The sequence below is a fragment of the Ranitomeya imitator genome, chromosome 3 (genome assembly GCF_032444005.1).
Source record: "Ranitomeya imitator isolate aRanImi1 chromosome 3, aRanImi1.pri, whole genome shotgun sequence".
In the NCBI taxonomy this organism is placed as follows: Eukaryota; Metazoa; Chordata; class Amphibia; order Anura; family Dendrobatidae; genus Ranitomeya; species Ranitomeya imitator.
The window spans coordinates 92,921,371-92,946,175 of NC_091284.1; the positions used below are offsets into that span (position 1 = coordinate 92,921,371).

The 24,805-nt window shown below is 43.7% G+C and overlaps 1 protein-coding gene across 4 annotated transcripts in view; it reads right to left on the minus strand.

The window, feature by feature from the left end:
• Positions 1-24,805, minus strand: part of ABR (ABR activator of RhoGEF and GTPase) — a 427,958-nt gene that overhangs the window by 181,515 nt on the left and 221,638 nt on the right. For all 4 annotated transcript variants that reach the window (XM_069761141.1, XM_069761142.1, XM_069761143.1 and 1 more), the window contains one exon: positions 4,415-4,519. In XM_069761141.1, coding sequence (XP_069617242.1) covers positions 4,415-4,519 — 105 coding nt within the window. The remainder of the gene's footprint in view (positions 1-4,414; positions 4,520-24,805) is intronic.

Consider the following 24,805-nt stretch of genomic DNA (forward strand, 5'->3'; position numbering starts at 1 on the left):
ATTGCAACCATTATGACATCATCGTCACTGCCTTTTTTCATAGAATATGAATGATAACACCAAAACTTTCTCCACTCATTGTTAGTGGTTATGTGAAGCCATTTATTGTCAAACTACTGTGTTTTCTCTTTTTTAAATCATAATGACAACCCAAAAGATCCAAATGACCCAGGATTTTCCCCTTTAACTGAAGACTTTTGTGGTAGTTGTGGATGAGGTTCTTTATTTTCTCAGATGGTAAAGCTGCCCAGTCTTCTTGCCAAAAAGCCTCAAGTTCCTGTAAATTCCTGGGCTGTCTAGCATGAACTGTGCGCTTGAGTTCCCCCCAGAGTGGCTCAATGATATTGAGGTCAGGAGACTGAGATGGCCACTCCAGAACCTTCCATTTCTTCTGCTGTTTCCAACCACTAACCATGAGAGGAGAAAAAGTTTTGGTGTTATTCATATTCTCTGAAAAAAGGCCACGAAAGTAAAAATTCTGCCAGGGTATGTAAACTTTTGAGCGCAACTGTATATGGCACTAATTAATGCTTTTTATCATTCTATGGCTTAAAAGAAAAACACAATAGTTATCAAAGCCAGGATAAAATAGAGTACCTGAATAAAAGTAAAATGTGGAAATAGATGGTATGTTATGCCAGGTGGTAAATGTGCACTTATGTTTGGGTGTTCAGCCTTTTTCATAGTTTTTTGTGCTGTAATAGTGTGCAATTTACAGAAATAAAATTGGTATGTTTACTCGGTGATCATCTGGCATTAGTCCATCTTTTGCTTTTCTTGCTTTGTTACATACATGATGTGTGCTGGAATGATCTCTTAAATATCAGGTGGTGCCCTCATACCCATTGTTATTCATCCTCTTCTCCACGAAAATGCACTTTATGGCTGAGCATGCATTATTATGGCTGAATCTGGTAAAATAGCCTTTGGACATAAAAGCATTTGACTGACACTATTATGATGCGTTTTGCACCAACTTGTCAACCAAGCCCAGACTAAGTGATCAGTGCGTTCAGCACACTTATATGGGTTTGATAGGCCTTGTAGCAGTGACCCCTAGACAAGAGAAAAAAAACAGCTTGTCATATTTTCTTTTAAATGCATTTTTTGTTTTTGCAAAGTAAAATTTGCTGTAGCACAGAGTAGCAGAACCAGTTCAGAAAACCAAACTGATTCCAGTTTCAAGGTGTTTAGATTATTTTGCAATGCAATAAATGACATGTACATGTGTTCATGGTTATCTTTAGTTACTAAAATTACAGTTTGCAATTTTCATTCCTTCCGCGTCTCTCCGCAGTGACTGTTCAGGCAGATGGCGCACACTAAACACGTCATTGCGCCCTCTAACCTGAACAGTCACAGCCAGAGGACGCCGAAGACGGAGCGGAGCCCGGCGGTGGAACGGGGACAGGTGTATATCGCGCAATGCTCACCCCCGTCATACTCACCTGCTCCCGGCGCGGTCCCCGCTTGTCAGTGACAGATGCTCTCCGACGCCGTCAGCTTGTTCCTGTGTTCAGCGGTCACATATTCATTACTTTAATGAGCGGCACCACGTGACCGCTGAAAACAGGAAGAACTGTGGGCGCCGGAGAAGCGGGAACGAGCAGAGACGCGCCGGGAGCAGGGAAGTATGATTTGACAGCTGCCGCTTCTCCTCCCCCGCCGACCCCCTGGGACAACGACTTGAGTATAACCCCAGGGGGCACTTTCAGCCCCCAAAAATGGGCTCAAAATCTCAGCTTATACTCGAGTATATACAGTATTTTTATTTACTGGGGCTGCAGAAAATATTACATTTTTAAATACAAAAAAAAAAAAAATAACAGTCCTTCATCTAGATTTTTGGGGGCAAATTTCCAGTTTCACCATATATTATGCATACTTTCGATCTTTGAGAAAACTACTTTTTCATTCAATTGTGGGTTCCGGTCTTCCTCCATCCAATCTTCCTAGGTATTGTAATGTGTAATTCAAGAAAAGACTACACACAGGGCCACAAATGCCAAAAGCTGACAGTCATGTCACGTCTTCCAGCGATAATGGAATTTTAAGTGTTAAATCGTGATGAGCGAGCATGCTCGTGTGCTAACCGAGTGTCTTTGGCGTGCTCGAAAAATATGATCGAGTCCTTGCAACTGCTTGTCTCGCAGCTGTCCGACAGATGCAACACATGCAGGGATGTCCTGTTTGTTAGGCAATCATTCCATGTGTTGCGGCTGTCGAACAGTCACGAGAACTGCAGTCGCGAGGACTCGATCATATCTTTCGAGCACGCCAAAGACACTCGGGTAAGGTAACGTTCACATTAGCGTTTCCCGACGCAGCGTCGGGAAACGCTGCGGCGACACATGTCATGCGCCCCTATATTTAACATGGGGGACGCATGGACATGCATTGTGCTGCGTTGTGCGACGCATGCGCTTTTTTTTGCCGCAAGCGTTGGGCGCAGAAAACGCAACAAGTTGCATTTTTTTTGCGTCCAAATTTCGGCAAAAAACGACGCATGCGTCGCAAAACGCAAATGTGAACGTAGCCTTACAGCCTATCTGAGCACGTTTGCTCATCACTAGTGTTAAACTATAATGAAATGGAAGAGTGCAACCCTGAGTGTGATAGCATGGGGTGAAATCTAGCGATCTGGCTTTCACATTCACCAATAATATAATTACAAGTTGTTTTAGGCTAGAGGAAGTAATGTACCGTAATAATGTTGGAAGAAAATTGCACACATTTACTAATATGTTTGCTGGTAAAATTAGGCTACAAATGCTAAAAACATGAAACACTGTCAGCTTATACTTTTTTTTATGTAAGAGGTTGTGTGGATGCTCTTACATACAGGGGTGTATGGAGTACAGATATAGGACGTGCTCCAAGATCCTGATGCCCAACAGGACACAAAGCCACATACTGTAACACAAAACCCCGTAGTGCATGGTATATGGAGGACGCCCTGTTAGGTTTGGCATCAGGGCCCATGAGTTACTAGATGCCTTCAAGGGCAGGTTTATTAAACTGTCTTTTAAAGCACAAACTGACTTTATTGTCCATAGAAATTAACCGCGGCACAGCCTTCATTTCACAAGAGCAGAACATGAAATGAAAGTTGCACTGTGATTGTGTGCTATGGGGAATAAAGACAGATTTTCTTTTAAAATGGAAAACATAAAAAGTGGTTGCAAGAGGAGGACAACACATTCATTTTTAAAAAATAACTACAATTAAAAACAACAAAAGTGTATATGATAACATGCTGCAGCCCAAGATAATGAGCAAGAATAAACCATGCCCTCTAACCAAAACAATGGGTGCAAATATGTAGTAAGAACACACAAAAAACATATCACCGCCCCCACACACACACACACAATATTAATAATAATGTAAAAAGATTCAAAAAATATTTTTAAGAATGTGTATGTAATAAATGTGTTTCAAAGCCAAAAAGGAATGATTCTTTTTCACCTATTAGCGGATATTATTTGCAAAGGTTTTTTTACTCCATTTTCTCCTCCATGCATGGTTTTTTTATTTTGCTCAAAATGGCTGTTGCTGCTACAGTTAATTTTTTTTTCATTATTTTCTTGTTTTCTCATCATATCTTTTAGGCTTTAAATAACATCATATTTCTTACACACCAATTCTTCAAATATATTTTTAAAATTGTATTACATTATTATTTGGGGTATAGTTTTTTTATGTTTTTTTTTGTGTGTTCCTACTGCATATCGGCACCTATGACTTTGGTTTGAGGACGTGGATTATTCTTGCTTATTATTTTGAGCTGAGATAGGTCATCATACACACAGTTGGCGTTTTTAATAGCCGTGTAAAAAATTTTCTCTTTTTCCAAATATAGTTTCATTTATCTGGATGTGCAGTCCTTATTTTGTATAACCTCACCCATCCCTTGTAGATTGTGAGCCCTCGCGGGCAGGGTCCTCTCTCCTCCTGTACCAGTTGTGACTTGTATTGTTCAAGATTATTGTACTTGTTTTTATTATGTATACCCCTCCTCACATGTAAAGCGCCATGGAATAAATGGCGCTATAATAATAAATAAAAAATAAATATACACTACTTTTTATTTTCCCACTGGTTGATTTTATATGATTGACTGGTCCTCTATACAGAATAGTTGTACCCACCACAATTTTGCTTTGACTTGGATTTTCTTTTCAAAAGACAACCTTGTTAAATCTCCCCATGGATGCATAAAAGCGGACAATAGTTATGAGCGAGTATGCGTGGATAAGGTGTTATCTGCGCATGCTCAGGTGCTAACCAAGAGACCTTGACTTGCTCGAATACGCTCGAGTCCTACGCCTGCATGTCTCACGGCTCTTCGACATAATTCCACACTTAATGAGTTTATTACCACTGTTACTCATAAACAAGAAAATCTACTTACCAAAAGCAGAGCTTCTAGCTGGTTAATATAGATTTCTTCACTTGCTAGGACCCCAGAGAGGACAAGTTTTCTCATCAAAAGTCCTTTATCAGATTCGCTTTCTCCCTGTAAGAAAAGACGGGGGTGGTGAGATAGATAGCGGGAGATTTCATTGTGCTATAAAAGCATAAAGTTCATAACACTACGCAGATCGCGGTTATAGGGTGTGATCGGTGACCATAGTACAAAGATAAGAACATCATTATATCATGGAGGAAAAAAAAAAAAAGTTTTGCAATTATATTCTTTATCCATCCAGGAAAAACACAGTCCGTACACTGATGGCACACCGATCCAAAACACTGACGACAACAGTACGGCTTTTTCCCAGTACCGGTTTTATACAGACACGTGAAGGGGACCCAAATCTCAGGTCCATCTGTATGTTACTGTCTGCAGCACGGATGTCACCTCGCCAGCACTTCAGTGCAGCCAATAACAGAGCTGCTCTGCCAGAGCGCTAACGACATGGGCTGCTGAGGTCACTGATCGGCTGCAGCGCTGACATCAGGGCTGCAAACAATAAGAGACACCAAGAGCAGCAGCAGAGACTCAGCAATGGACCCCAGGAGGGGAAGTTAAGATAGTTATTTAATTTTTTAAACAAGCTATAGGCAAGGTAGGAAGTCGGGGAAAAAAAACCTGTACGGGTATGAGCATACAGGCCCAGGATCTGCCTGAAACACAACCTCAAAAGGGCCCCATAACATGAACATAATGCACAGCCATGTAAAAAGCGGCATCACTGTGCACATGTTTGGTTCTGAAGACATTAAAAAAGTGATATTTTTCGGTGGCTTCCTCTCAGAAGCTTCCCACTCCCCATACTTCACCTCACAGAGTAAAAGACACTGGCAGCGGAGACGACACCAGAACGACAGCAAAAAAACCTCTTCTGACGTTTCCTCAAGAGGTTTCGCCTGGGAAAACTGCACCAGAATCTAAAACCGGCACATAGCCTGATACAATGAGCACAAAATGTTTCGCCATATGGTGCCGGTGTGAGTGTATTGTTCATAGGAAGAAATCCATTTATAAAATACTCACATATAGATGTACGTATAATGTCACAGCGAGAGGTCACTCACTGGGAAACAGAGTGGGCTGCTACCCAAGCTTGGGATGCACTAATTGTATTAATATGATAAAGGGCGACTACGATTATTTTATTTATTGGAATGTCCTTGCATATTGTGGTATGTAGGTGAGACCACATGGAACGTCAAAACCCGTGTGAATCACCAGATACCCAATTAGGAAAAAAAGAAACTAAACTTACCTGTGTCGAAATATTTCATGGATGAGGGCCATACTGAGAGAAATCGAAAGCTTCGCATCATTGACCATATTCCCCATTAAGACGGGGTGGCGATAGAATTAAATTAAAAATTAGAGAATTAAAGTGGATTCACAAAGTGAACACACTAAAACCGTTTGTGTTAAATGTAGATTTTAATTTGCAAACAGTCCTTTAAAGTTGTACTTTGTATAGTATTCCTTTATCTTTGACCCATGGAACTTTTCCCATGGGGAGTTATGGTAATGGGTATAATGGCAATTAATTTTCCATTTCTTATGGGGTTTATTTCTAGATCATTTGAAATATGAACATACTCAAGAATCATGACCCATTCATGAGGATCTGCAGGATTTTTTATCTTTGGAAAAGATAATGTGCATGTAGTAATTAAAAACAAGCTTTTCCTGATATGATTTTTGAGGGTATTTTTTCTCTCCCTCTTTTACCCTTTTTCAGAAATATGTGGCAGATAAGGAGTGGTGTACCCAAATGACATTTGGGGTTGAGATACATGCCTTTTACAAGACATGTGAATCCCCAATTTCCATGTGGTGAGTTACCAGCCCCAGCTAATAGGGCGTACTTTCACTACTTTGGGGGTTATATCCTTAGCCACTTACAATTAAAGTTGGAGTTTAATTTAATATCCTCATTAGAATACGTTCAGCTCTAACACAATCTTCCTATAAGGAACAGAATGGGTTGTATGCATTGTTAAAAGAAAGGGTATGCTATTTTTCCTTCACGTAAGATGGCGTCAAGTGTATAAACTGTCTATTGCGCATGCACGATTTGACATTTGCACAGGCGCTTGCAATTCCTTATTATTAGCGCAGTATATTGAATGTCCTTTGCCCGCAACGAAGATCGTGCGGTGATCGCAAAGTGTCTCCAGCGCATGCGCGAGATGGCGCTCTCTTCCTGCTTTGGGATGCTCTCATTATCCTCTTCTGACATGCGCACTAAGTGTTACAAGACGCCGACTAGCACGTGCACCTGCATAACTAGAATGGGGTGACCCATGGAGTTGATTAATACTTTACGGCTGTACTTTAATTACCAATTGATATCGGAATTAATATTATATATTGTCTGTATGTACACCTCTGCACTGCACTTTAATAGATTTCAATTTGTATGCATTATAAATTGCATTTTTTAGTTTTGTTTTTTTGGTGCAAACACATGCTCTTTCTTATGTAATTACTGTTAAGCACTTTAATGATGTATACCCTTTATATACCTGGTATTTGCACATATGCATTGCTTGAAAAACAGGTTTTCACTTTGTGAAAGTTTTCAGATTAATGCAATTGATATACAGGATTCGGCAGGGTGCGACCAATTAGCGAAGCGTGGTTCAAATTTCGCGCCAATTCGCGGCCGGACTGTCTGTCGCTGATTGTTCGCGGCCAGGCGCCACGTAGTATATAGCAAAGACACGTAGTATATTGCCCAGCCACATAGTATACTGCCCAGCCAGGTAGTATATTGCTCAGCCTCGTAGTATATAGAACAGACACGTAGTATATAGCACAGCCCACATAGTATATAGCACAGCCCACATAGTATACAGCACAGAGATGTAGTATATAGCACAGCCCACGCAGTATATAGCAATGTGGGCACCATATCCCTGCTAAAAAAAAGAATTAAAATAAGAAATAGTTATATACTCACCTTCCATCGGCCCCCGGATCCAGCCCAGGCATTAACCGATGCTCCTCGCGACGCTCCGGTCCCAAGAGTGCATTGCGGTCTTGCGAGATGACGTAGCGGATTTTTTAAATTATTTTTAACATTAGATCTTTTTACTATTGATGCTGCATAGGCAGCATCAATAGTAAAAAGTGGTTCACACAGGGTTAATAGCAGCGTTAACGGAGTGTGTTACACCGCGGCATAACGCGGTCCGTTAACGCTGCCTTAACCCTGTGTGAGCGCTGACTGGAGGGGAGTATGGACTGCGGGCACTGACTGCGGGGAGTAAGGAGCGGCCATTTTGCTGCCGGACCGTGCCCGTCGCTGATTGGTCGTGGCTGTTTTGCCACGACCAATCAGCGACTTGGGATTTCCATGACAGAAAGAAAGAAGGACAGACAGAAAGACGGAAGTGACCCTTAGACAATTATATAGTAGATATATATATATATATATATATATATATATATATATATATTTATATATTATTATTTATTATAGCGCCATTTATTCCATGGCGCTTTACATGTGAGGAGGGGTATACATAATAAAACAAGTACAATAATCTTAGACAATACAAGTCATAACTGGTACAGGAGGCGAGAGGACCCTGCCCGCGAGGGCTCACAATCTACAAGGGATGGGTGAGGATACAGTGGGTGAGGGTAGAGCTGGTCATGCAGCGGTTTGGTCGATCGGTGGTTACTGCAGGCTGTAGGCTTGTCCGAAGAGGTGCGTCTTCAGGTTCTTTTTGAAGGTTTCGATGGTAGGTGAGAATCTGATGTGTTGTGGTAGAGAGTTCCAGAGTATGGGGGATGCACGAGAGAAATCTTGTATGTGATTGTGGGAAGAGGAGATAAGAGGGGAGTAGAGAAGGAGATCTTGTGAGGATCGGAGGTTGCGTGCAGCAAAATACCGGGAGACGTGGTCACAGATGTATGGAGGAGACAGGTTGTGGATGGCTTTGTATGTCATGGTTAGGCTTTTGTACTGGAGTCTCTGGGTGATGGGAAGCCAGTGCAAGGATTGACAGAGGGGAGAGGCCGGGGAATAGCGGGGGGACAGGTGGATTAGTCTGGCAGCAGAGTTTAGAATAGATTGGAGGGGTGCAAGAGTGTTAGAGGGGAGGCCACAGAGCAGGAGGTTACAGTAGTCGAGGCGGGAGATGATGAGGGCATTGACTAGAGTTTTTGCAGATTCTTGGTTTAGGAATGTACGGATCCGTGAAATATTTTTGAGTTGGAGGCGGCAGGAAGTAGAAAGAGCTTGGATATGTGGTTTGAAGGAGAGATCAGTGTCAAGGATTACCCCAAGACAGCGGGCTTGTGGGACTGGGGAGAGTGGGAAGCCGTTTACTGTAATGGATAGGTTCGTTGGGGAGGTCGTGTGAGATGGGGAAAGATGATGAATTCTGTTTTGTCCATGTTAAGTTTTAGAAATCTAGTGGAGGAGAAGGATGAAATAGCAGACAGACATTGAGGGATTCTGGTTAGTAGGGAGGCGATATCTGGTCCAGAGATGTAGATCTGTATGTCGTCAGCATAGAGATGATACTGAAAGCCGTGAGAGTCTATGACCTGTCCCAGGCCAAGGGTGTAAATGGAGAAGAGCAGGGGTCCTAGAACTGAACCTTGAGGGAACCCGACAGATAGGGGGCGAGGTGAGGAGGTGGTGTGTGAGTGGGAGACGCTGAATGTCCGGTCAGTTAGGTATGACGAGATCCAGGATAGGGCCTAGTCTGTGATGCCAAGGGATGAGAGGGTCTGCAGCAGCATATATATATGCACACACATATACATATACATATATATATATATATATATATATATATATATATATATATATATGTTAGCTATTGAACCCGTTCTACGCCCGGGTGGCGAGCATTTACATTGGTCTCCATCCTGGTATGTGCCGCTCCATCCTGCGTCCCCATCCTGTCATGTGCTGCTCCATCCTGCGTCCCCATCCTGTCATGTGCTGCTCCATCCTGCATCCCCATCCTGTCATGTGCTACAGCCATCCTGCGCCTCTATTCTGACATGTGCTGCACCCATCCTGCGCCTCCATTCTGTCATTTGCTGCTCCCATCCTGCGCCCCCATCCTGTCATGTGCTGCTCCATCCTGCGTCCCCATCCTGTCATGTGCTGCACCCATCCTGCGCCCCCATCCTGTCATGTGCTGCTCCATCCTGCGTCCCCATCCTGTCATGTGCTGCACCCATCCTGCACCCCCGTTCTGTCATGTGCTGCTTCCATCCTGCACCCCCATTCTGTCATGTGCTGCTTCCATCCTGCACCCGTTCTGTCATGTGCTGCTACCATCCTGCGCCCCCATTCTGTCATGTGCTGCTGCCATCCTGCACCCCCGTTCTGTCATGTGCTGCTCCCATCCTGCACCACCGTTCTGTAATTTGCTGCCTCCATCCATATGCCCCATACGCTGCTCCATAAAGGTTTATGGCCCCCATAAGATGCTCCATAGTATATGCCCCGTACACTGCTCCATAAAGGTTTATGGCCCCCATAAGATGCTCCATAGTATATGCCCCGTATACTGCTCCATAAAGGTTTATGGCCCCCATAAGATGCTCCATAGTATATGCCCCGTACACTGCTCCATAAAGGTTTATGGCCCCCATAAGATGCTCCATAGTATGTGCACCCGTACACTGCTCCATTATGGTTGATGGCCCCATAAGATGCTCCATAGATATGCCCCCGTACACTGCTCCATTATGGTTGATGACCCCCATAAGATGCTCCATATTATATGCCCCCGTACACTGCTCCATTATGGTTGATGGCCCCCATAAGATGCTCCATATTATATGCCCCCGTATACTGCTCCATTATGGTTAATGGCCCCCATAAGATGCTCCATAGTATATGCCCCCGTACACTGCTCCATTATGGTTGATGGCCCCCATAAGATGCTCCATATTATATGCCCCCGTACACTGCTCCATTATGGTTTATGGCCCCCATAAGATGCTCCATAGTATATGGCCCCGTACACTGCTCCATTATGGTTGATGGCCCCCATAAGATGCTCCATAGTATATGCCCCTGTACACTGCTTCATTATAGTTGATGGCCCCCATAAGATGCTCCATATTATATGCCCCCGTACACTGTTCCATTATGGTTGATGGCCCCATAAGATGCTCCATAGTATATGCCCCCGTACACTGCTCCATTATGGTTGATGACCCCCATAAGATGCTCCATTGTATATGCCCCCATACACTGCTCCATTATGGTTGATGGCCCCATAAGATGCTCCATAGTATATGCCCCCGTACACTGCTCCATTATCGTTGATGACCCCCATAAGATGCTCCATAGTATATGCCCCCGTACACTGCTCCATTATGGTTCATGGCCCCCATAAGATGCTCCATATTATATGCCCCCGTATACTGCTCCATTATGGTTGATGGCCCCCATAAGATGCTCCATAGTATATGCCCCCGTACACTGCTCCATTATGGTTGATGGCCCCCATAAGATGCTCCATATTATATGCCCCTGTACACTGCTCCATTATGGTTTATGGCCCCCATAAGATGCTCCATAGTATATGACCCCGTACACTGCTCCATTATGGTTGATGGCCCCCATAAGATGCTCCATAGTATATGCCCCTGTACACTGCTCCATTATAGTTGATGGCCCCCATAAGATGCTCCATATTATATGCCCCCGTACACTGCTCCATTATGGTTGATGGCCCCATAAGATGCTCCATAGTATATGCCCCCGTACACTGCTCCATTATGGCTTATGGCCCCCATAAGATGCTCCATAGTATATGCCCCTGTACACTGCTCCATTATAGTTGCTGGCCCCCATAAGATGCTCCATATTATATGCCCCCGTACACTGCTCCATTATGGTTGATGGCCCCATAAGATGCTCCATAGTATATGCCCCCGTACACTGCTCCATTATGGTTGATGGCCCCATAAGATGCTCCATTGTATATGCCCCGTATGCTGCTGCGATATATAAAAAAAAAAAATACCATACTCACCTATCGTCGCTGGGCGCCCAGTGCTGAGGGCCTGAGCAGGCGGGGACATCGGCGAGCTGTGGGGGTCAGGTGCCGGTATCGCCGCTAGCTCAGGCCCCCCGACACTTGCTATATTCACCTGGCCGTGATCCAGCGCTGCACGCCGCTCCGTGTTCCGGCTCCTCTGGCTGTGACTGTTCAGTCAGAGGGCGGCGCGCATTAAGTGTGTTATCGCGCCCTCTGAACTGTGAACGTCACAGGACCCGGAACACGGAGCCGCACGCAGCGCTGGAACGGGTGACAGGTGAATATAATACCCTCCTGGCGCGTCCACGGTCCCTGCCTCTCCGGTGGGAGCGTCACTCTGTGGGGTCCAGACTGTGCCCGCGCTTGCGCAGTCTATAAAGGCTTCGGACAGAGTGACGCTCCCAGCGTTATATTATAGATATATAGAGAGAGAGACATATCTATCTATCTATCTATATATTATATACATATATATATATATATATATATATATACACACACACACACACACACACACACAAACACACAGTACAGACCAAAAGTTTGGACGCACCTTCTTATTCAAAGATTTTTCTGTATTTTCATGACTATGAAAATTGTATATTCACACTGAAGGCATCAAAACTATGAATTAACACATGTGGAATTATATACTTAGCAAAAAAGTGTGAAACAACTGAAAATATGTCTTATAGTCTATGTTCTTCAAAGTAGCCACCTTTTGCTTTGATGACTGCTTTGCACACTCTTGGCATTCTCTTGTTGAGCTTCAAGACGTAGTCACCGGAAATGGTCTTCCAACAGTCTTGAAGGAGTTCCCAGAGACGCTTAGCACTTGTTGGCCCTTTTGCCTTCACTCTGCGGTCCAGCTTACATCAAACCATCTCGATTGGGTTCAGGTCTGGTGACTGTGGAGGCCAGGTCATCTGGCGTAGCACCCCATCACTCTCCTTCTTGGTCAAATATCCCTTACACAGCCTGGAGGTGTGTTTGGGGTCATTGTCCTGTTGAAAAATAAATGATGGTCCAACTAAACAAAACCAGATGGAATAGCATGCCGCTGCAAGATGCTGTGGTAGCCATGCTGGTTCAGTATGCCTTCAATTTTGAATAAATCCCCAACAGTGTCACAAGCAAAGCACCCCCACGCCATCATGCCTCCTCCTCCATGCTTCACGATGGTAACCAGGCATGTAGAGTCCATCCGTTCACCTTTTCTGCGTCGCACAAAGACAGGGTAATTGGAACCAAAGATCTGAAATTTGGAATCATCAGACCAAAGCAGATTTCCACTGGTCTAATGTCCATTTATTGTGTTCTTTAGCACAAACAAGTCTCTTCTGTTTGTTGCCTGTCCTTAGCAGTGGTTTCCTAGCAGCTATTTTACCATGAAGGCCTGCTGCACAAAGTCTCCTCTTAACAGTTGTTGTAGAGATGTGTCTGCTGCTAGAACTCTGTGTGGCATTGACCTTGTGTCAATTCTGAGCTGCTGCTAACCTGCGATTTCTGAGGATGATGACTGGGATAAACTTATCCTCAGAAGCAGAGGTGACTCTTGGTCTTCCTTTCCTGGGGCGGTTCTCATGTGAGCCAAGTTCTTTGTAGCTCTTGATGGTTTTTGCAACTGCACTTGGGGACACTTTCAAAGTTTTCACAATTTTTTGGACTGGCTGACCTTCATTTCTTAAAGTATGATGGCCACTCGTTTCTCTTTACTTAGCTGCTTTTTTCTTGCCATAATACAAATTCTAACAGTCTATTCAGTAGGACAATCAGCTGTGTATCCACCAGACTTCTGCACAACACAACTGATGGTCCCAACCCCATTTATAAGGCAAGAAATCTCACTTATTAAACCTGACAGGGCACACCTGTGAAGTGAAAACCATTCCCGGTGACTACCTCTTGAAGCTCATCAAGAGATGCCAAGAGTGTGCAAAGCAGTCATCAAAGCAAAGGGTGGCTACTTTGAAGAACCTAGAATATAAAACATAATTTCAGTTGTTTCACACTTTTTTGTTAAGTATATAATTCCACATGTGTTAATTCATAGTTTTGATGCCCTCAGTGTGAATGTACAATTGTCAGTCATGAAAATAAAGATAAATCTTTGAATGAGAAGGTGTCCAAACTTTTGATATATATATCTACTATATAAAGCTGAGTGTGTGTGTGTGTGTGTGTGTGTGTGTGTGTGTGTGTGTGTGTGTGTGTGTGTGTGTGTGTGTGTGTGTGTGTGTGTCCGGGATTGGCATCTGCACCGTCGCAGCTACAGCCACAAAATTTTGCAGTCACACGTCTGGACCCCGAGAGCGTCATAGGCTATGTTGTGAGGTGAAATTTTAACCCCGCGCGTTCCAATTCAACAAACAATTTTGCCCCTATCTACATAATGGGAAAAAATGAAAGGAAAAGTGTAGGAGGCAAATTGACAGCTGCCAGATGTGAACAAGGGGGACTTAAAGAATGAGAGCGATGGCGCCAAAGAGTATATACCGTACAGTTGCTAAGGTGGGGCCTCGACATGGGATACTCACCACACACGGGGATATGAGCACACACAAAATGCGCCACACACTACCACGTGCTTGAACACATATTACCCTCAGCACACATTTCACCACAAATACACCAACCTCGCCACATAAAAGTCAAAACACAAAAGTCGCCACTCAAAACTCACCACGCGCAGAACTCGCCACATGCAAAAACTAGGCTCTTGCAAAACTCACCACAAGTGCAAAATTCTCCTCATGAAAAACTCGCCACACGCAAAACTTGCACACGCGGAAAAATTGCCACATGCACAAAAGTTGCAACACATGCAAAAGTTGCCTCACACAAAACTTGCACATACTCAAAAGGCACCACACATAAAACTCGCAACGCGCAAAACTCGCCATGCGCAAAACTTGCTGCACACAACTTGCTACACTAACCTGTCACATGTAACTCGACACACAAAAAGTTGCTACACGCATGTTGCTACACAAAACTCATCTCACAAAAGTCGCTACATGCATATCGCCACACGCAACTCAACACACACAACTTGACAAACGAAACTCGCCCTAAAACACACACAAGTCTGGTATTATCCTTCAAAAATAAAAATCTGATTAATAAGCAGACAAACTACAACAATTGCACCATATAGGAAATACGGCAGCTGTCAGTCACATGACCTGTCTATTATGTGTATGTGTGAGCTAATATATACTGCCAGGGGGAGGGCTTCCTGTTGGCTGGGGATTTATCAGCCTGCCAATTTAGCTTACAAATACTGAGGTAAAAATACTGAGCAAATAACGTGTGAACGAGGTCTAATACAGGAGGAGATGACACACAGGTATATACTATATACAGGGGAGATGACACAGATATATACTATATACAGGAGAGATGACACACAGGTATATACTATATAGAGGAGGAGATGACATATAGGTACATATATATACAGGAGGAGATGACATACAGGTATATACTATATACAGGAGGAGATGACATACAGGTATATGCTATATATAGAAGATGACATGCAGGTATATACTATATGCAGGAGGAGATGACACTCAGATATATACTATATACAGGGGAGATGACACCGGTATATACTATATACAGGAGGAGATGACATACAGGTATATGCTATATATACAGAAGATGACATGCAGGTATATACTATATGCAGGAGGAGATGACACAGGTATATACTATATACAGGAGGAGTTGACATACAGGTATATACTATATATAGAAGGAGATGACATTCAGGTATATACTATATATAGTGGAGATGACACACAGCAGGTATATACTATATACAGGGGAGATGACATACAGGTATATACTATACACAGGAGATGACATACAGATGTATACTATATATAAGGGAGATGACAAACATGTATATACTGAGGTGATGAGGTGAAAATGAGGTGTGAGGTGAAAATGAAAAGGTGTGAGTACAAAATGAGAGAAGTGAGGAAAAATAGTGGAGTGATCAGAAAATGACAGATGTGAGGTTGAAATGACAAGTGTTAGGGGGGAATGAGAGGAGTGAGGGAGAAAATGAGAGGTGTGAGGGGGAAAATGAAAGATGTGATTGGGAAAATGAGAGGCGTGATGGGAAAATAAGAGAAGTGAGGTGCTATAACTAACCACAGATATTCACTATGCCCAGGCAACGCCGGGCTCTTCAGCTAGTATATATATATATATATATATATACATACATACATACATATATATATATATATATATATATATATATATATATATAGCTTCAAAAAATATAGGGAACACTCAAATAACACATCCTAGATCTGAATGAATGAAATATTCTCACTGAATACTTTGTTCTGTACAAAGTTGAATGTGCTGACGACAAAATCACAAAAATCATCAATGGAAATCAAATTTATTAACCAATGGAGGCCTGGACTTACAGTCTGATCCAAACTCAGTGGAAATGCCTCAATACCAAGACTTCTCCTGTGCTTCCCCCATACTCTGGGACTCTCTACCCCAACATATCAGACTCTCGCCTACCATGGAAACCTTCAAAAAGAACCTGAAGACTCACCTCCTCCGACAAGCCTATAGCCTGCAGTGATCCTCAACCTACTGAAACGCTGCACAACCTGATCCCCTGCAGACTGTGAGCCCTCGCGGGCAGGGTCCTCCCTCCTTATGTACCTGTGTGCCATGTTTTTTGCTCATGTTTAATGTATTTGTCTATATTTGCCCCGTATTCACATGTAAAGCACCATGGATTAAATGGCGCTATAAAAATGTATAATAATAAAACAAGGAAATTATGCTCAGTAGTGTGTGTGTGGCCTCCACGTGCCTGTATGACCTCCCTACAACACCTGGGCATGCTTCTGATGAGGAGGCGGATAGTCAGGCTACCTCTGGCGAGCACATGGAGGGCTGAGCGGCCCTCCAAAGAAATGCCACCTCTTCACCATTACTGACCCACTGCCAAACCAGTCATGCTGAAGGATGTTGCAGGCAGCAGATCACTCTCCACAGCATTTCCAGACTGTCACATCGGTCACATGTGCTCAGTGTGAACCTGCTTTCATCTGTGAAGAGCACAGGGCACCAGTGGCAATTTTGCCAATCCTGGTGTTCTGCGGCAAATGCCAATCGTTTTGCATGGTGTTTGGCTGTGAGCACAACCTCCATCTGTAGACGTCGGGCACTCAGACCATCCTCATGAAGTCGGTTTCTAACCGCTTCTGCAGATACATGCACATTTGTGGCCTGCTGGAGGTCATTTTGCATGGCTCTGGCAGTGTTCCTCCTTGCACAAAGGCTGAGGTAGCGGTCCTGCTGCTGGGTTGTTGCCCTCTTATGGCCCCCTCCACGTCTCCTGGTGTACTGGCCTGTCTACTGGCAGTGCCTCCAGCCTCTGGACACTACGCTGACAGACACAGCAAGCCTTCTTGCCACAGCTCGTATTGATGTGCCATCCTGGATGAGCTGCACTACCTGAGCCAATTGTGTGGGTTGTAGAGCCCATCTCATGCTACCACGAGTGTGAAAGCACAACCAACATTCAAAAGTGACCAAAACATCAGCCAGAAAGCATTGGTACTGAGATGTGGTCTGTGGTCCCCATCTGCGGAACCACTCCTTTATTGAGTGTGCCTTGATAATTGCCAATAATTTCCATCTGTTGTCTATTCAATTTGCACAACAGCATATGAAATTGATTGTCAATCAGTGTTGCTTCCTAAGTGGACAGTTTGATTTCACAGAAGTTTGATTTACTTGAAGTTAGATTCTGTTTAAGCGTTCCCTTTATTTTTTGAGCAGTGTATACACACACACTTTATTGACATCTGTATATATCCTAAAATATTAGTCTGCTGAGGTAATCTACAACACAGAGCTTAATACGGTCATATGAATGAAAGAGAATCGAGACAATCCAGAAAAAATCCTGGTGAAGCCTCCGTTTGATACAAACATTTTCCTTGCCTTTTTAAGTACGGTATATCGATCACATAAATGGGCTGATAGAACTTTTCGATACAGCATTTTTTTTTTTTGTAAAATTTGTTATCTAGCTAAAAATATAGAAAGGAGTACAAGAGGCCATAAATGTGAGCCGCATGGCTAGATGAAGCTGGCTTACTCCAGCTGAACCTCTGGCAGACCAAACACAAGAACATTCAGAGTATACAAATGCAGCCAAACTTACCAAGGTAACGAAAACAATTCAACAGTAGAACTGTTCATTACTTCATGATGGAAACAGGAAGTTCCCTCAATTATTACAGCTCTGAAGGCTAAAGTGATGCAAACGTAGATCTATTGTCAGCAAAAGTTCCAAGGATAACAAAGATATTCTCTATAACAGCAGGAGCAGCAGACCACGCCGGGGCGGGAGCGCGGCATTTCATTCATTGTCATAAACTGTAAATAGCATGATAAATTCTACAATCAAGAAGTGAGCAAAAAATGAAGAACCAAGGTGTCGTGGCAGCCAGACTACAGCTTCATAAGAAAAAGGGTAGATGTAAACCTACGGTAGTTTAATAAATGACGGGTTGCCTCACAAAAGACATTTAGAGCATATCTATTAGATATGTCATAAATGTGGCCCATCTATCTCCAGAAAAGGGGTCCCCACCAGGCCTCTCTTCCGACCTCCAGGGTGTAGACAGGTAGAAATGCATGTGCCGTCTCTCAATTCATAGATTTGGGAGTTCCGAATCCACCCGAACATATTTCCATTCCTGTTCCACCATGACTGTGCTCCAATGCCCAGAGTACGGTTCATTAAGGGACGGTTGGGGGAATCTGATGAGGAAGAACTTGACTGGTCCACACAGTCAGGATTACAACCACCTTCAAGATGAACTACAACAGATTGTGAGCCAGGTCCGCTCACCCAACATCAATGTCACTTCAAAAATGTTCCTCTAGATAATTGGGCAAAAATTTCCACACACAACAAAATCTTGTAGGAAGACTTCCCAAAAGATCAGAAGCTGCAAGGTGGTGACCAAGTCCATATTAATACCTATCAGGGTGGATTTGATTTAAATCTAACTGATTTAAATCACGATTTAAATCACGATTTAAATCACTAGTCAGTAAGGCTTGATTTAAATCAGTGATTTAAATCAAAGTTTCTACCTAACTGAATTTGACTCCGCAGAGGTCCCAGCCTCTTCTTCAAGGCAAAAATGTTACAACATGAACAGAGTTGAGAAAAAGACCTTAATCCTATTGTTCTACAAACCTATGAATACAGAATCAACCCCTTCAGTGCCAAGTCCAAGAAGTTAGACAATATGTTTCTGATTGTTTGGAGTGGAATAGATCTGCACAACACAAGAAGAATGTGAATCTAAGTGTGAGGAGGAGGAAGGGCAAGCAGACAAGAAAATGAAAGTCAAACTTTGAGCATAATACTGCAGCATAGCCACAGACAGACAAGTCTGGATCTGTTTGTGTGTACGATCTGAGGTTTATTACATTCTTTCCTTATAATGGCAGCAGGCCGTAAAAGAGACCCAGTTTGGGAATATTTTAATGAAGCTCCTTCGCCTATCGGTAAGGCAGGCATGCGTGCAAAATGCAAACGATGCAACAAAGAGATGCAAGGCCTGGTGGCGCGAATGAGGCAACATCATGAGAAGTGCGGTGATGAAGATGACTTCTCATCTCAGAAGATTCACATTCTTCTTGTGTTGTGCAGATCTATTCCACTCCAAACAATCAGAAACATATTGTCTAACTTATTGGTCTTGGCACTGAAGGGGTTGATTCTGTATTCATAGGTTTGTAGAACAATAGGATTAAGGCCTTTTTCTCAACTCCGTTCATGTTGTAACATTTTTGCCGTGAAGAAGAGGCTGGGGCCTCTGCGGAGTCAAATTCAGTTTTAAGAACTGCATAAGTAAAGCGAGCATCTGTGATAATATAGGAGAGAAACTGCCCACTAATCCTACAAAAACCTCTGGAAGAGCATGGCATTGTGAATGTTACACATATACAGCCTTTATTCTACTGAGTTAAACAACTCAGCTTTATCTCATGATGGAAGAACCTTTGGATGGTAAAATATTTTCCTCAAAAAGCAGTTTATTGAAAAAAATCCGATTTAAATCAAAAAAATCCGATTTAAATAAAAAAAATCCGATTTTTTTTTTTTTTTTTTTTTTTTTTTAAAACATTGATTTTAATTCCACCCTGATACCTATGGATTTTCGTATGAGATGTCATAAAGGTTCTGGTAAGTTTATTGTGTAGGTGTCCAAATACACTCATCCATATAGTGGACATAATTGATTTCTTAAGGTATGTGTAAAATGTAGAAAGTCCTCGGTAATTTGCCCCCTGAACTAAGCTTTCATCAGGTACTTATTACAGCTGAGGGTGTGTAACAATAGATGCCATCTTTGCCAGTTTTATAAGAAAAAATGGATTTTGCAGCCGGAGGAAACAAAACCCCACCCAAGTCTTGTCTCACCATGTTTAAGAGCAGCATTTACAAGAATAATGATGATGCAAAAGAGAAAAATCAGTCACTCGATCCTGTATACTTTAGCTCAATACTGGTAGGACATGGCAATCGATTCTTTATGCACAGAATCTAAAACTTCCATCTCTAATAAGAAAAGGAAGATGGAGCCAGAGAACGTAATGAGGCGACACTATGTCTGAGACTTTAGGTGCCCACACTCATTAGATGCAAGTTGGTTGCCTATCATGAAATGAAACCACTAAATATTCCAAATCTGCAGATGTTGGAGGAAAGGACAGAAAGATTTGGACATTTTCATTCATCCTGACGGATCCATTGTTTCTATAAGGAGACAAGTCATCCCCCCAGGAGTCTGTCAGAGTTCTAACATCCCTTCTCTGCGATAGGAATACATGCACACTCGGTTGAACCAAGCGTGCATGGCAATGGGCAGGAAGGGTTGGCTGGAACACCTGGTGGCTGAATAAGCCTGAGGCCAACAGCTATCTAAGGTACATGGCCACCTTTCCTAGAACACAGTGACATTCATCACCAGCACAAGGTAGAGGGAGATTTTAATAAGCTTTGCATGAGAATGCCATAAAAAATAAGTCTAGGAAGCAGATTTAGAGCTCCCTACATTGCTAGCGGAGCGCTGTGCTTCTATCTCTGAAGATATTGCTCAGTCTTTTTGACCATTTTTATTAGAAAGTAGGGAAACTTTGAGATCTTTTATTCCAAGGTCATATGTAATGAACGGCAGCAGAGGCGGACATTGAGGCAGCTTGTTGGCGTCAGCTGTCATGAACGCCCAAAGTCTTCAGAAGGATTATTCTGGAACCTCATCACTTCTTCCCATACTCCGTGATTGAAATGCATCCGTCACTTCAATCATGTATGCCATTTCCAGAAATGCAAACCACAATCCCAACTAGAGAACAGACATGCATCCATTTAGCTAAATATACTTGTGGTTTAATGAAACTGATGGAACATCCTCAGCCGAATCTTCCAAATGACAAAATACCAGCTCGTCTTCTCTTACTTCAGAAATACTTTTTTTTTTTTTTTTTTTTATCTTAAGTGATTTACATTTTCAAATAACGTTTTATTTTCAAAATAATTACCGCAGCACGCAGCGGCAGAGACGTGCTACCGCTGCACGCAACGGCGGAGACGTGCTACCGCGGCACGCAACGGCGGAGACGTGCTACCGCGGCACGCAACGGCGGAGACGTGCTAACGCGGCACGCAACGGCGGAGACGTGCTAACGCGGCACGCGGCGGCAGAGACGTGCTACCGCGGCACACAGCGGCAGAGACGTGCTACCGCGGCACGCAGCGGCAGAGATGTGCTACCGCGGCACACAGCGGCAGAGACGTGCTACCGCGGCACACAGCGGCAGAGACGTGCTACCGCGTCACACAGCTGCAGAGACGTGCTACCGCGGCACACAGCGGCAGAGACGTGCTACCGCGGCACACAGCGGCAGAGACGTGCTACCGCAGCACACAGCGGCAGAGACGTGCTACCGCGGCACACAGCTGCAGAGACGTGCTACCGCGGCACACAGCGGCAGAGACGTGCTACCGCGGCACGCAGCGGCGGAGACGTGCTACCGCGGCATGCAGTGGCGGAGACTTGCTACCATGGCACGCAGTGGCGGAGACGTGCTACCGTGGCACGCAGCAGCAGACGTACCATCATGGCACGCAGCGGCGGCGATGTGCTACCATGGCACGCAGAGGCGGAGACGTGCTACCATGGAAAAAGCGGCGGAGACGTGCTACCGCGGCACGCAGTGGCGGAGACGTGCTACCGTGGCACGCAGCAGCGGAGACATGCTACCGTGGCACGCAGCAGTGGAGATGTGCTACCGTGACATGCAGTGGCGGATATGTGCTACCATGGCACGCAGCGTCAGACGTACCATCATGGCAGGCAGCGGCGGCGATGTATGATCGCGGAACGCTTCCAGTTGCATAAAAAAAAGTTTTCCAACTTTTGTCCTTTTTATGCCAGGTCCAGGCAGCTGCATCAATGTGGGTAGAGCTTTGGTGGTACAGTGCTTGGTGAAGCCTGTTCAGCAAATTTATTGAAAGTTACGCCATTTTCATAGTGTAAATTACTGTAAACTTGCATTTCTGGAGGAGGAAGGCAGCAGTTGTAAAATGTCCCTGTTGTTGAAAGCAGCGCTGGAGTAACATGCACGGAATTCATGAACACTTGTACAAAACACCAGCCATAATGATAGGGCCGGCAGTGTTTTACAGTAACAGCAAAATTAATGCGATTTTTAAAACCTCATTCACACGGGGAATTTTTTTCACTTGCATCTTATGACCTGCGGCGTGTTTTTCCTGCAGATTTTTCCCCATTGAGATCAAAATGGTTTAGCACAAAAAAAAATAAATGCATCAAATGTGTAAAAAAAAAAATGCACCAAAAACGTGTAATTTCCTTTGCAGCTTTGCAGTATTTTTCTTGCAGAAAAATAAAATGTACAAAAAAAAACTATGTACATGAGAACATATTTTTAAGTGTGATGATACTGACAAAAAGGGTCCATAGACTTACATTAATTCTCCAAGGAGGTGGAGCTTACTGGATTATTTGGGGGCGTGTCTTTAGGCTGCTCTGCATTATTACCTGTGAGACACATCATCTTGGTAAAGATCATACAAAGTAGCACTAAATAAAAAGGACCTTATCTCGGGAACCATGCAGCACTTTAAAAAATAAAAATAAAAAAAGGGAACACTCAGGGGAGCAGCAGGCATAAAGAGAAGAAACTGCCCTCTTTTAGCTTGGTGAGAGGTCCTCAGGATGCAATATATATTCTCACATTATTACACTTTTTGTAAAGTTTATTTCTGATTATTTTGGGCAATCAGCAATTATCTTGTATTAGCAACAAGACCAGCGCGGCTCTCCCATGTACCGACAGCATTTCAGATTAAAAGGACAAATGGGACAGTGACCGGACTCGGAGAAGACCTAAGCCTTTATGTATGAAACAACAGATAAACTGGACTTGTATGTGGTGTACTTAGAACGACTTGAAATGCAGGATTTACACTTTGTTGAACCTTTGTACTTTTGTTTGGTGTACACCTCACCACGTAGTAATTATATCATATTATGACAATACCTTGTGTGCACAAGCAAAATAAATAGTGATGAGCAAATATACTCGTTACTCAAGATTTCTCGAGCACACTGAGGTCGTCCGAGTATTTATTTAGCGCTCGGAAATTTAAGTTTTTCTTGCCGCAGCTTAATGATTTACATCTGTTAGCCAGCATGTGGGGATTCCCTAGCAACCAGGCAACCCCCACATGTACTTATGCTGGCTAACAGATGTAAATCATTCAGCTGCGGCAAGAAAAACTAAATCTCCGAGCGCTAAAAAAATACTCGGGAGGACCTCAGCGTGCTCGAGAAATCTTGAGTAACGAGTACATTCGCTCATCACTAAAAATAAATATAAAATATATGTGCACCAGAAAAGCCATCCCGATATTATTTATATTGACCCATATTCCCATTTTCCTGGTCTCCTCCACAAAGTCTTAGACATTAGACCTGGGGCTGCAGCCGTAGGACACAGAATTCTGCTCGCACAGCAAAGCTTCTATGGGAGGATAGCCCTGTAAGGCTACGTTCACATTTGCGCTGGGCAGAGCTGCGGAGGGCTGCGTACTTCCACCGTTAAGCCCCGCCCACTGCCACACCTCTTCCATTCTGCTCCGCCTACGTCTGCATGCGTCCTGCATACCCATCTTTAACATTGGGTACGCAGGCCATGAGGATGTATGCGGATGCCTACGCATGCATCGTTTTGACGCTTCGCCGACCGCAACAAAATGCTACATGTTGTGCTCGACGCAGCGCCAAAACGACGCATCCACATACATCCACATGGCCTGCGTACCCAATGTTAAAGATAGGTACGCAGGATGCATGCAGACATAGGCGGAGCAGAATGGAAGAGGTGCTGCAGTGGGCGGGGCTTAACTGAGGAAGTACGCAGCCCTCCGCAGCTCTGCCCAACGCAAATGTGAACGTAGCCTAAGAGGGACGCGCTGCCTCTGTGAGAAGAGCAAGGCAAGAACAGCTAAAGTATGGGCTCATAGATTTTGTATTGGTGTCCAAATATTGATCACAACACTCAGGCTGCATTCACACATTCATGACAGATCCGTGCGCTGTCCATTTTATTCCATTAGGACACGACATGAATCCAGAGACTCACTGATCCATACACACAGTTTTGTTTTTGCTTTTTTTAAACGGATTCGTATCTCCAGTCTAGAAGACTCCGAGCCTGTCCTATTCTCATCCACTTTGCGGATGAGACTCGGCCATTAAAGGGGTTATCCAGGCTTGGGGTCAAGTCTGCAGTCACTATGAAACTGCAGACTTGTGAATCTTCAGATTATCCAGTACCAGGAGCAATTTGCATACTTCTGGCCACATTCCGACTAGACGTGTCCCGCCTCACTCAATTCATTTATATTGAGCGCGGTCGCAGACATCTAGTCGGCACGTGACTGCATGTATGCAAATCGCATTATTTCGATCACATGCCCATCCGCTCCCAGAAAATCATGACAGTTCTTTCAGTGAGCGCGCTAACAAGTCTGCAGTCAAATAAAGTGACTGCAGACTTGAATCCTAGGCTTGAACAATCCCTTAAATTCTCTGGTGCTCCATATAAAAAGGATAAAACATGAAAGACACTTTGTACTTCACTTTTCCATCTGTGTTATTTATTTTTCACTGATCTATTATTAGGAGTATGGATAAATAAAAGT